Source organism: Struthio camelus, chromosome 4, assembly GCF_040807025.1.
Source record: "Struthio camelus isolate bStrCam1 chromosome 4, bStrCam1.hap1, whole genome shotgun sequence".
Taxonomy (NCBI): Eukaryota; Metazoa; Chordata; class Aves; order Struthioniformes; family Struthionidae; genus Struthio; species Struthio camelus.
The window spans coordinates 75,195,752-75,209,781 of record NC_090945.1 but is presented as its reverse complement, the minus strand read 5'-3'; the positions used below and the strand labels follow the sequence as shown (position 1 = coordinate 75,209,781).

Below are 14,030 nucleotides of genomic sequence, written 5' to 3'. Positions count from 1 at the left end.
CGGTGCGGCCCCGCCGCAGCAAGGCCCGGAGGGGGATGTAGTCCGCGGCAGCTCCGCGGCGCGGCGCGGGGCCGCCTACACTTCCCAAGGTGCCCGCCGGCCCAGCGGCTGCCGGCGGCCGCACCTGCCCGCGGAGGAGGGCGGAGCGCGGCGCCGCCTGCCCGCTGCGGGCTGCGCGGCGGCGGCGGCGGCGGCGGGCGGGGATGGTGCCGCCCGCGGCGGCGCGGTGACGGGCGGCGGCGGTGACGGGCGGCGGCAGCGGCGGGTGCGTCCCCTCCTGCCGCGCCATGAGCACCGGCACAGGTAAGCGGGCGCGGGGCCGGGGCCGGGGCCGGGGGAGGGAAAGCAACGCCCGGCCGGGCGGGAGGCTCCGCCGCCCCGAGGACGGCTGCGAGCTGCGGCGGGAGCCCCGCGGGGGGGGCGGGGGGGATGCGGTGTCCCGAGGCTGGTGGGGTGGGGGGGAAGCGCCCCGTCAAAGGGGCGCATCGGGCTTCAGCGCTCAGCTGCCCCTCCCGGGCCAGGTTACGGGGCGGTAGCCGCGATGGAAATCGCTGGAGGCTTCTGGGGAGCCCTGGGTTTTCCGCCGCCGAGACTAGATTGTCCTGCGATGGGGTCCGAATTGGAGAGCTGGCTGGCGGTTGTGTTTTGCAGAGGTGCGGGTGCGTTCGTCCGTATTGTGTGGCCGTGGGGGGGGGGTTACGGCAGAGCGCAACATATTACAGTCTTCAAGGCAAATGCAGGGTTGTGCACAGGGAAACGGGGGAGGCTTTGAGAGTTGATTGTATATTTTATTTCCGAGGATAACTGTAGCTGCTAAATATACCCTCTGCCACAACAACAGGGAGACACTGAATAGCTGCAATTATGTGGTGACTGTGTATGTCAACATGCTTAATCATATCGCGTCCTCACCGCGAGCCAGTGAGAGCCCAACCCGAACAAAGAGGAAAGCAGAGGTGCTGCTAGGAGGGTGCGAGACCTGGGGGGTCCAACACCTGCGAGTGGCTTTGCTGCAAATGTACTTTGGCATTTGTTTCTTCATGGCTGCTCAGAGCGTAACACCTCCGTGTTAAGTCAGTCGTCTGCGCTCCTTTGTAGTCGGTGGCAGAAATGCACGCTTTCAGCATGCAGCTGGTCTCCCCGGGCAGCGTCCAGGGCAAGGCTGGTGTCTGGGAGCGCAGATGAGAGCGGACACAGCGTGTGCTTCAGGAGGAAGCGAACTGTGCACTAGAAAGCCTGGTTCTTCCGACTGTAACGGGAATCTAGATGGTTAACTCAGATTTCTCCATCTGCGTTGGAGATGATTGGACTCGAGTGCAGAATCCTATTCTTGGTTACCCATCTGTAATTTCGTACCGAAGACTACAAAACATTGTGAAACGTTTGAATTCTCTAGCAGTAGAAGCCAGGCTGATAGAGAGAATACTGAGTTTTTGTAGACTATTTAAAAGGCAAATTAAATAGACTTATAATCCAAGGGGGGACCGTTAGTGGATAACAGTCTAGTGCAGGTGAGACTTGACACAGTTTTATCCCAGAAATTGCACTAAAGACAGTGTACAGGAAATAGTAAAAATGGACAGTGCTGAAATAAAAATAACATCCTGGGAAAAAGATAGGGGGAAAGACCCCCCCCCCCAGAGGCCTCAGCTCTCATTTTAAAGTAAAATTGGCTGCTTTAGGAGTGTTGCTTTTATTTTAAGTATTGGTTTGGCTTTGATGTTTCCAAATTTTATGTTTGCATTTCTGTGTGGACTATGGAAATTTACAGTCAGCTTCCACTATACATAAAATGTAAGGAGCTCACACTTACTCTACAAAGTCAATGGAAACTTTCCTTTTACATCAGTGGAGCAGCAGCTTTAATATTACAATTAATTTGAGTAAACTTAGAGTTCACAAAAGATTTCCGTCAAAATTACTGCAGAAAGCAGTACTTCAGACCTTGTCAGTGGTACCGTAACCTAAAGGTGTTTATTGTTATGCCAGTAAAACAAGGGTGAAGTGTGGAATGAAATCTGCCTGATGCAGGGTTTAGGGAGTTGTTGCGCTGTTTGGCGGTCGAGGAGAAATATTTTCCCTTCGGTCTTCCTGTTACCTTTGAGAAGGAGTAAACTGTTGTGGCCTGTACTTGTTATGCCAAAACCTTCCTTGCTGAGTGTGTGTCTCCTCCTGTGCTGACGTAACATGTCGTCAGCTATCTGCAAGGGCCCCAGGTAACCCTATGACTCTGCTCAGCCACTTTAACCATTAGGTTGGGTTTTTAATATAAAAAGGTTTGTCTTTTGTGTAGTGTGTTTTATTTTGTACAATACAGATACAGATTACATCATTTAAAATGCCCCAATAGTACATGCTCTGAAACATCATCCTATATTTACGGACTGCAAAGTCATGGTATAATTTTAAATCTAATATGCATGCTCATGTGACATAGTATAACACAGCTCAAATGAATTATTATTTTTTTCATGATTAGATTTTTCTACACATAATATTTATCAGCTGAATTGCATATATTTAGCATTGGTGTGGATACTTGAAAACTCTTGACTGAAAATGTATCTGAGAAAGCTCATTCATTGCCCTTACACCTGTGAGATTCGCATGACGTGTGTGCTTTTAGGCTTCCAAGTGTACCTGTGTTTTTCATCTTGAAATCATAGCGGGAAGAACAGAGTAGGTTAAAACTCTGAGACTGAGAAAATTAGGTTCCCATCCATTTCCAGAAATAGGGTAGCATGATGTCTATTATTTAAGTGCAAAAAAGGAATCACAGAGCTAATTACATGCTAGATAAATTATTTTAGATTAGATTAAATTAAATGTCATGACACAAATGACTATTTAGTCTTTAAACTATTATGTTAGAGGGAAAATTGGATTGCATGGATCAGAGGACAGCTAATGGAGTGTCACAGCCCAAATGGAGCACAAAAATAGTGATACTGGTTAAAAAGAGGTTGCGCAGTTGGTCAGATAGGTTCCTCCTTTGCTTATGAGCTACTGACTTCTTTCTCAAAAGCCATATGCAAATACAGCAATAGAAATGCTCTCTGGAAACAGTAGTGTGGTTGTTTCAGACTATAGGATATTTTATAGTAAGATATACTTTTTCCCTTATGCTTTCAGCCCTTCATTTTGAGCACTAGTAAAAGAGAGCATTAAATTACGTGATAGAGGCAGCAAGAGGTCATCTTGCTTCGGAGTTCTCCTCAGCCTAATTAAATATGAATGTGTGAAGATTATAATGCACAGTCGTCCAAGTTCTGTGCTTAAATAGAATTAGAATAACTTCATGTCATTGCCATTTTAGCCATGGTACCGTTTTTCTGAAAAATTAAGCAATGTCACATATTTCACGGTGGAAGTTTCTTTCTTTGAAGTCGAGTTGCATGGAATATATATATATATATTTTTTTTGTCATGGATTATAGTAGAATAGGAAGCCATATCTTAATATTCTTCGAGGTTCTGGGGGGGAAGAATCTTTCTTTCCAGCCATTTAGAAAAGGTTTTTAGCTCAGTGTGTGACATCTGTTTAATGGCATCGTGTTCTTAAACTGTAAGAACATACAGCACTGTTGCAAGAAGGTGAAATAGGTCAGAAGAGATGATCAGGTGATAGCTATGTCGGCTGGTAACTTCTTATGGCAGGGCTTTCCGTCTTCCAAGGCCTTTGCATGCTACCTGAACACTCTTCTGTTGAGGCTGCTATCTACAGTAGATCTTTTGGAAAGGGAGCTCTTCCTGTTTTAAATAAATCAGGCACTTGGGCTTTCTGAGCAAGGTCTATTTCTTGCCAATTTGCCTGTTTGCAACAGAGCATCCTTACAGAAATGAGCATACTCCCTGATTGGTATTCCACACGCATCTCTCTGCTATTTCAATACAGTGTTAAAGTCAGTGTACTTTTAATTTTACTTCCTGGACAATCACGATGGCTTATGTTCTTTGTGCCCAATGTTCCACTTCATCATAAAACATAGAGGGCTAAGACATATGAAGATTTTTTAAAAATTGGAAAATCGGTTGAAATACAGCTATTGAGGTAACCTTTTCCCTCTTTTACTTTCTTCTATCCAAAGGACTGGCCAGTTTTGCCTAGTTTGACCAATCGTTCCCCTCCTACACTACACAAACCTCCAAATCTGGGCTTTTTAGCAGTGGAAACGTGGTTCCCTTGACTATTGTTAACTTTAAGCTCATACCATGAGCTTCACCCTTTACGCCGTGGGATTTCAAACCAAGCATTTACAGTAATGAATTCAACATATTTGTGTGGGGAAACAGAACATGCTGCTTGAGGTTTTAACCAAGGGGAGCAGTGATAACTACCAAGGTGAGGGTAGGCACAACCAGCAGAGCTGTATTTCCTTCCTGATTCATTGCTACAGAAGTACAGTGTGAGACAGAGGGGAGCACAGAGGCCTTTGAGATTCTTGGACAATTTCTTGGCTTGCCGTCTGCATCCCGAAATACATCCTTAGGGCAAATTTTTCTGAATTTAGATTATTCCCTGTGTCAGAATCTACTAGTGGTGTGTCAAGGCCTTAACTGTTATCTGAAATGTTAGAATGTTTTTTTCACAGCTTATTAGTTGGTGTTTGTGCTCTGAAATCTAGATGGAGTATTGTTTTGCACAAAGTACAGTTATTTATTTTTCCGTTTTAGAAAAGGAATGTGAGATGAAAATAAACTCCGTTCAGTGAATATTTATGTCTGCTTTAAGATCCGTTTTCTCCCCTTCTCTGTAAAAGCAAATAATTTTTCTACTGGCATTAGACAAATTGATCTATTTAGGAGATTTTCATGATCTTACAGTACAAGTTGCTTGATCTGCAGTGAAGGAAAACAAATCCTAAATGCAATTATCCATGAAAAATAAACATTCCTCAATAGTAAGACATCATAGTGACTTGTAATAACAAGTTGCATTTTTAAAGCATTTTAATGTTCCTGTATTATGGACTTTTTATTATTTAAAAGCTATTATTTTTAGAAGTGAATAATACTGTTCTTGTTGAGCAATAACAGACTACAATTACTCCTCCTGGTAAACATGAGGAGCAAATGTGCTATCCTGGTTATTATTATATAGTAACTGCTGACAAATACAGTATCCAGTTCCTTGAAAGTTTTCAAGTACCTCTTCTATAATTTCATTCCTAGCACAGATCAGTCTCTGATGCTTCAGAAGAAGATAGAACACAATTGTCCCACGTTCTTCCTCTTCCCTCTTACCAGGTTCAGTTGAGCTTCAGGGGCAATTTTGTTCCTGACCTGTACAGATTTATGGAATGAGATAAGCACAATATAGGTAAGGAGCAGAAATCGTACAATACCTTCACAAGCCTTTTTCAGAGCTTGCCAATAAAATTGTAGTTGAATAGCGATGATGCTCTTCATATGGTGAAATCCTTGATGAAGTAGTAAGGGTTAAAGTTGGATACATATCGCAAGCAGAAGTCAAAGATTCTGTTTTGCTTGAGTTTATCATAAAAGAGCTTTTGGCAGTTTAGGAAACAGGTCATTATACCCGCTGTCCTCTACAGGCACGTGGCTTGAGGATTCGTGAATAGCCACAAATCTTAATACATCAGGCAGTTTACTGTTTGATGGCTAAATACATACTGGGGTCTTTGCTAAGTGCTATTGAATGGGACTAAATGGCTAGGCGCTATTATGTGCAGTGATTAGTTCAAAGAGTTCTAGGTCAGAGACTACTTCAGCTTTTGCTTAGCTTATACTTCTGTCAAGAAAGTTCATTGGGGCAACATTTATAAATCCCAGGTTGTTGCAAATATTGCAGTTTAAAATGCTGTGAACGTTCTAGAAGTCACAAACAATATTCTTAGATCTTCATCTTTCATCTCAGGTTTTTTTTTCATTTTGTTCAGTTTACAGATTCTCTTTACAATCTCTTCTCCTTTCTTGTTGATGTTCTCAGTGTTGCAAACTTAGCTTGGATCTGCAAGTCAGAGTTTTGTTCTTTACCCTCTACAAAATAGTGAGGGTTTTTGATTGAGAAGTTTAGCTGACGTTCTGCTTTACGTAGTCTTGTAGGGTCCACTTTGCTCACGTGTTTCTTTTGGCTTTGAAATGCCAGCAGTATTAAAACAATCACTTGGTAACAATTTTAGATGCAACACAGACACAGAGGATCGACTCTTGGTGGTTGTATATGTAATTGTGTAGGACACGGAGAGCAAAAGAAACCACAGAAACAGGCCGTATTGCTAGTGTTACCCTTGATGACAGGAAGTCTGAAATGGAAAAGGATTTGCAGCCAAATCACATAAATGGAATACAAAACAATCTGGAACAGCTGGGGCTTCATATGTCTATACTGCTAGTTGTAGCAAGTGTCTGGCAATGACTTCAGCACCTTACCCCTGTGACTTGCACATATGCTATCCATTCTGCTATCTGTTATCCTGGCTATAAGTCAGGCCCAGAGAGTGCACATTTACTTAGGAAGTGCCAAATTGAGGATTTCTGCTTGTGGTCGGAGTTTCAGTGTGCTCAACTGTGCTACTCAGACTAAATAAAGCAGAGTTGATCAGAAAATAACATGCTCTGCATTTATCTTTGGAACAGTGACAGTACTGTGTTGGAGCACAGGTTGTACACGAATAACGGCGATAATTTTGAACCGTCTTGAACCTACCCATGCCATCTTGAATGTATCCTTGACCAATAGCGAACATCTAGGTGCAAAGTTCCCACCTACTTAGTCAATACAAATGTTGTACGTGTCCCACGGGTTGTACGTGTACGGCTGCACAGCCCCTCCTAAACTAAGCATGGCGATGCTTCTGAAAGCCCAGGTGCTGATGGAGAAGCGAGATGTTCAGCACTAATCTCTTACAGTCTTAGCTTAGGAGTTCTGTAACTCTGAAACCAGCTCATTCGTTTATGTGCCTAAGTACAGAGTAGAAGCAAACATTTTTAAACTTTTATTTTAATAACCGCAGCTGTTTGTGATATGGAACTAAGATAACAAACATCTTGGAGACTTTCTTAGCGTGTTTTCTGCTTTGAGAAAAATCAAAGCTTTTCCAGGATCTTCTCTTAGGCTTCTGTCCTGAGGTTACAGATATCCTCTGTGCCCCATTTGGGGCTTAGCACAGTACACCCAAAGAATAAAAATATAGTTACTACTAGAACAAGTAGAGAGGTCTGAGTCCTCCTATTCAACGGAGTGCTTATTTGTGAGAAACATCTCGTACCTTCAAGCCTCGTTCTGCTTTTGTTGATGTCTCTAACGTTTTAGCCATTAACTTTAATAGGAGCAGAACTGACCCCCTTTTTGGCAAAAAATTGTGTTGAATAATTGTATTTAAGATCTCCTTCTGGAGCAAAATCATTTCTGTGTGAGATTTTTCTCCAGAAACAGAGTTATATAGAGAATATTCCTTACTAAACATAAGACTTTTGGAAATAATTATTAACCTTTTGCTGTATGCCGTATTTATTTGCATTATTTAAGAATGCCTTTACCAGCTTAGATTAAAGGTCTGTGTTGCCCAGTATCCTGTTTCCAGCAGCACCTATCATCCCTGAAGTGGGAACCAAGGAGAACAGTGGCTAATAGTAACATATTGGAAAAAATGTAAAACCGGGCTGAACACAAAGTGACGCTTTGCCCAATACACTCAATTGTAGCTCTTTTTCGATAGCTGGACCTAAATTTCATCGTATAATCAGAAAGTTATGTTTATAAAATGTTAGCCTGAACTCAGCATAATAATAAACTTCAGTATGGATTTGTGTCTTAATAAAGCTATCCTGAAAAGTAGTTATGCTGCTGTAGATTTGATTTCGTCCGTGTTGTTAAATGGAATTGACCTAGACTGAAACCTGGGTCGTGCTGAGGACCCGTAATTCCCGTAAACTTCAAAAGCAGAGTTAAATAATCTTTCAATCTTTCCAGGTTGAAGTGATACTGCTCTTTTTCAGGAAAAGTAGAAAAGCACAGCTCCTCAGAGTCTTTCCTAATACAGAGGCAGTTAATATTTTTGGAAATATTTAGGAATGCTAGAAAGAGGCAGTCCCAGCTTCAGTCCTGGTAATTTTGATCTTGTATATAATTCTCCTAAATGCTAAATGCTATTCTGATCTATATAATAGGGTCATGTTTCCAGTGTAGCTGTTTGCGCTGTGGATATAAAACAGCTCACACGTTTCAATTCTGAGATTCAGCCCCGTCTTTCTGCTTAATTCTAGTTATTTGTTTAAATTATTTTTATGGCATTTTGTAAGTTTTAGGGCAAGTCCCATCATTAAATCATCTCTTCTGATCTGCTACTCTCTATAACTGGTTGTTTTTCCTCTCCTATCCCAATATTGAGTTGTTTGACAAAGCAGGATTTTCCTCACTAAAGATAGCAGAAGACAATAAATCTGTCACTTTTCCTGGTAGTCCCTTTCAGTACTTATTTTTTAAACATGAAGAGTACAGAAAGTACTGTTTCATATTTTTAGTGTCATTTCATTTTTTATTTTCTAGAAGTGAACCTATTTTCTTTAAGTGAACCTGTGAATACTATATATTTTAAAAAGTCGTACCTCCAGTGTCACTTACAGAGACCTCTGCAGTGAGTGAAGAGCAAACCTTGACATCTTAAAGAAAGCTTTTTACTCTAGAGTGGCCTCTTGCTCCTTGCTGTGATTCTGAAAGACGGGTGATGAGCACACCTTGCGCTCCAGGTGTGTTGAAAGGCTGAAGACTAAGTGGAGCAGGAATCCCCTGTGCGTTTTCTAGAGAAAGTATAGCCTCCTTTTTAAGTGTTATCACTATGTTGACGTTACTGGACTGTGAAGAATTAAGAGTTACCTAAGATCTGTTATCGGTAGCGGGCAATTTGACGTTTCAGCTTGACAGCTATGCATAACACTTGAAAAGTTGGGTGCAAGGACTTTTGTAGCTGTAAGAGCTACGTGTTCAGGAGAGAGCTGTTGTACTAAACCCTAAACTACCTGCTGTACGCGTTTCATTCCTTTTTGTCTCTAGGCTACAACCTCTTCAAGATTGCTGTGTCTGAAATGACTATTGCATCTAGCAGTCTGTGTTCAAAGTTCCTTTTTTTTCAGATTGTTCAGAGTTTTTTTTGCGTACTTCCATGTAAGCCTCCTAAAATTTTATACCCTAAGGAAATTGGTAGTGCCATGTAAATATTGAAAACTCTTCTATTTCTACAAATATAGTATTGAAATGAATAACTGCTGGTTGTATTAATTTTCCCTGTATTTCATTTGGCTGCAGTATACTTAGCTTGTAAACTTTTTGGAGGAGATGCTGTCTCCAGCTTTGTGTACTGTATAAACAGCAATACTATTTTTAGTCCCAAGCAGAAAGATAACATCATCTTGTTAGGAAACTTGTGCTATACTTTGCAGGAATTCCTTCCTTTTTTGGTAGGATGTATCACGCTGACGTGTATTTTGTCTGATGTCAGGGCTTCCTTTTGGTAGAAATTCATTATGGCAATGTTGATGATGCATATTTTAATAATTATATTTAGCTTTTTTATCATACTTTTCATCAGTTATCTGCAAAGATCTCACAAGAGAAGTGAACTGTTAATTCCGTTGTACGCACAGGGGGGCTGCAAACAGGCTTGTGACTTGTATTTGCTAGGATTAGCCAAGAGAAAGAATCTGAAATACTAGAGTTAAATGTGGCCTCCATCAGGCCGCTCTGACTCCACGTATATAAGGCTCAGTACATTTTGTGTTGTTCTTTACAACTGGCTTGAGTGGCTGACATTTGTCTGCCGAAGTGAGAAAGGAAAACAAACTCTTAATTTGTTTGTCATGCTCCTCTAAATTTTGAAAAATTAAAACTGGTCCTTAATTTGCCCCAAGGCTTGAGCGGAGGGAGAGAAGAATTCTGCTTGCAAAAAGCAATTGCAACCAAGCCAATCTCTTGCTGTTAACTCCATGCCCTGGACAGCCTAGATATTCCCCTCCTCCAGTTTTGTTTCTTTTTGGATCATATCCACGAGAAGATTTTGTTCCAAAAAGAAGTCAGGATTGCAACCAATGTCAGCAGTCAGACAGGAAGATTGTGCATGTAAAATAGTAAAAAACAAACAAACAAAACAAAGCTAGACGATGTTTTTATTTGTACGTGGTAAAGAAGGTTGCACATACCAGCGCCCTCGCTGCAGCCGTGCAGCCCCACCAAGGAATCTGTGCAGCTCACAGTGACGCTTGTCCCACCAGGCCCTTGCCAGCAGCTGCTACTGTCACTTGGCAGTTGCTTAAAGCTGTTTAAAGGTGACGTAACACATCAATGAGATAACATGCAGCTTTCTCCTCTAGAGGTAGAGTTAAATTAATGCTTCCCTAATTCCAAAGGCCATGTTATAGATGTGTACAGCAAAGTGGAAAAGCCCCTGCCCTTCTTTGTGCTTCCCACCTCCGTTTCCCAGCCGGGTAGGAAAGTGGGGATGGAGCCAATGAACTGGTTTGTGTAGCGATGGGAACCGGAGGCAAATACCAAGCCAAATCAGCATTAAGAATGAAATGAAGCCAGGGCTCTACTGAAGGGTGTCAGATGGCTTAAGATTTCGTAGTCCAACTGAAACGTTACAGAAATTGGCTCTCTACCTTTCATCAGTCACGATCACAATAATGCAATAGGTAATTTGGAAAATATTTTTGATCCATTCCAGATCAGACCAATAGCGCCTTTCAGGTGACCCAAAGCTTGGCAGTGGTTGTTGGGGTGCAGATTATTTCAGTCCTGAGGGCTTATGCTGAGACAAACTTGTTTACTGGGTAAGTTGTACTGGAAAGAATGAACCTATTCCAAGCGACACGTAATACTTTGGTTAGAAATGCATTGAAAAAAACAAGCCCAGTTTAAGAAGGCGCTGACTAAAAAGCACCGCTTTGACTGTCCCCTGATGCTTCTAAATGAGCATGGATGCAGGAGGAAGGCTTGTATAAATACTGCTAAGGTTGGTAGTGGATCGGCATTGGAAGGAGCAAATGTTGCAGTAGCGTATGTCCTGTGGAAAGGGCCCAGGGCTAACTCTAGCAACCTCCTGGTTGAGCTGAGTTCGATAACGTCACATCGTTACAAAAGGAGTTAATCATGTCCTACACGTTAAAAGCTTTATGTAGGCCGTTGAATTATCAGCTCTTTATGGACTTTCTGTGATGCTTAAGAGAGAGCGATTCAGTCTTTTTCCCAGATATCCATGAAAGGTCTGTGCCTGTCTTCATGCGTTTGTCATGAGCTTTTGATCATTCTGAGGTTCCAGCAAATTGTAACCCCTACTATAAACTACTTCAGAGATGTTTTTTCCTCTCGAGTTGACTAGAACCATTTGAAGGAGACATGGGACAGGTAGCTCGAACCAGTGCAGCACCAGCCCAAGGGTTTGTGGAGCACTGTGTTGTTGAACAAACATATTTCAGCTTTCTCTGTTGTTTGAAACTTTTTCAGATATTTAGCCTTTGTTCCCGGAAATGACTGTCAGTGGTTACGCCTGGACCTAACATACGTATGGGTCGTTGCAGTCTTATTGGTGAGGAGTAGTCATTTGACCATCGTGAGGTTGAAGTGGATGTTTTCTTTCACAACTCTAGATATTCAGGCCTTCCCATCGTTGGAGACTCCAGAGTTTCCTTCGCTTCTCAGCCCACACACGTTATATAGCTTTCCATTTTCTACCAAGTTTATTCTCTAACTGGAGTTCCTAAACTTTCCACGGCATGGACCGTGCCCTGCCTACTCCTGTTAGGAGTAACTATTCCCCCCTGCTCGAGGCATACACACAAGTCTCTTGCAACTGTATCGGTTACATACTTGAAAAAATAATATTGATGAAGTGTTTGCTGTATTTGTAGCTTATTTTAATGTCTCCTTTACTGCTAAAAACAAGGAAGTGTCAGCATTTTATGATACTTCATTTTGCACGGACCTAGGCTTGTTAGCCTCTGCTGATCTTTTCTGCCTGCCTTTCATATTCTTCTGCCTTCTCCTGTATGTTCCCTTTCAGGTCTGCTTGCATGCATCACTTGTGTTGCCTAGAAAGTAAGCAGAAAAAAAGTGCATCAACCTTTTTCTAGTCACTGAAAGCCACTAGCCACTAACTGAACTGCTAGATTTGTGACTAGCAATACTGACCAGTTTTATGTTGCTCCCAGCCCCAATCCTGCATCCTGGCTTAGGTAGATTAAAGGTGACTACTCACCCGAATACTTTCACGGAAGGCAGAATTGCAGATATGGTAGCCCTGGGATGGCTTTTAGGTATTTTACACTCACCTTGGTCATCCTCAGGTTTAGTAGTGCTTCAGTCTGACAGCTCCGTTAGTGACAACCTCTTTGGTTTCCCCCAAAAATTCATTTTAAGAACAATACAGATACACAAAATGAAAGACTTATAGTATTCGGGGTCTTAATAGTTACTCTGTTTGCTTATGAAGAATAAGATGGAATTGTCATAAGACGTTTTCGTTAATCAGAAGTGTAGACATTGTCAGCAAGCTTCTTATATTCCTGTGTGGAGGGTTAAATAGGAGTCTGAATCACTTCAGAAGAGGATGAAAATGAGAAAAATGGTGCATGCTAACTTACCTAGCTAATCCACTTCTATCTGTATAATGAATACTGCACAATTTGAAGACACTTGGCATGATTCTGATCTGACTTACAGAGGGTATATTCAAGAAAAAAAACAACTGAAGCCAACGGAGATGCTTTTGGGCAGAAATAATAAAACTATGAGTGGAGCTGGTATAAGTGAAAATGCCAGCCAGCATTTGTATTGTAGTAAATCCTCAATATCATGCCAGTAAGGGTATCAGTGTTAAATGATAACTAGGCGTCAAAGACAAGGAGTGTATATTTCAAAATCTGTATTTTGAGAGATGTACTAGAAAGATTGGTTCAAATTTATAGTTTATTTTACAAAAGTCTTGAAGATTTTTTTCAGAGCTGCTGACATGAAGTCCGTGATGAAGCAGCAGCCGGTCTGGTAGCCTTCAGCCCCCATAGGGAAAGCCTGTCAAAATGCTCCGTGGCAGAGCATCAGAATAAGGCTCTGGCAAGCTAAATTTATCTTATGCATGTCCAGAGAGTGTGAAGAAACCATGAGTGCTGATGAGAAGGATGCTGACTTATCGAAGGAGTGCAGCTATATGCAAGAGGATTAATTTTACTAATACGTGTTTATAGTTCTTGCATCTGATAAGACTCCACAACATCTGATGCAAGCCTACCAGTGAGATCAATTTAATAGGCATAATAATGCAGCCTTACATTTGAAATGGACATATGTTTGTGAATACCACAAAAGCCTTTATTCGTGTTTGCTCCTTGGCATTCCTTATTTAAGGTGCTCGTCATCATATTTTAAAATTGATTCTAAAATGTTTTTGAGATGAATCATTTTCAAATTCAAGTCTAAATAGGTTTTTCATCGTGCATAGTCCCTTGAGGTGTGTGGAACAATGTACGAATACAAGAAATAAAGTAAGATGCTGTAATTATTAAAAAAGTGCTTGTTATCTTAAAATTTAAAATTTCAAGGACCTTTTAAAAAAAGATTGTTTTATATAGGAATATTTTAGATTTCAGAGATTTGCGTTGATCGCATTACTCTCAGATCTATTCCAAATATAGCTTTGGTCAGCTTTCTAGTACAGAAATAGATACTAGAATGTTATTACTTAAAATTGACCTCCCCCCCCCAAAGCCCCTCATCTATTGTGCAGCACTACTGTGCTGCAAATTATTAACAGAGTACCCTATTCTGGAAGTTGGCAGCTGTTTTGGGTCATTTAATGCAAATGAATTGTACATAAAATATGCTAGGAAGTTAAATATTGTAAGTGTTCATTTCACTTAATAGTCCTGTTTATTCTGCTTGAGGAAACTGAAGATGAAGTTAGGGCTACATTAAGAAAGCATAGAGAGGCAGCAAGAAAACATAAGTTTTTGATTATTTTGTAGAATAAAATCTGTAAGCAAATAGATCTAGAATATAGTTATAAAGATTGCTTTAGGTT

General features: G+C 41.3%; 1 protein-coding gene across 7 annotated transcripts in view; it reads left to right on the top strand.

Annotated features, from left to right (window-relative positions):
- Window positions 1-201: 201 nt before the first annotated feature.
- Window positions 202-14,030, top strand: part of ABLIM2 (actin binding LIM protein family member 2) — a 145,812-nt gene continuing 131,983 nt past the window's right edge. For all 7 annotated transcript variants that reach the window (XM_068943442.1, XM_068943440.1, XM_068943438.1 and 4 more), the window contains exon 1: window positions 202-303. In XM_068943442.1, the coding sequence (XP_068799543.1) occupies window positions 288-303 (16 nt within the window). In that variant the 5' untranslated portion in view covers window positions 202-287. The remainder of the gene's footprint in view (window positions 304-14,030) is intronic.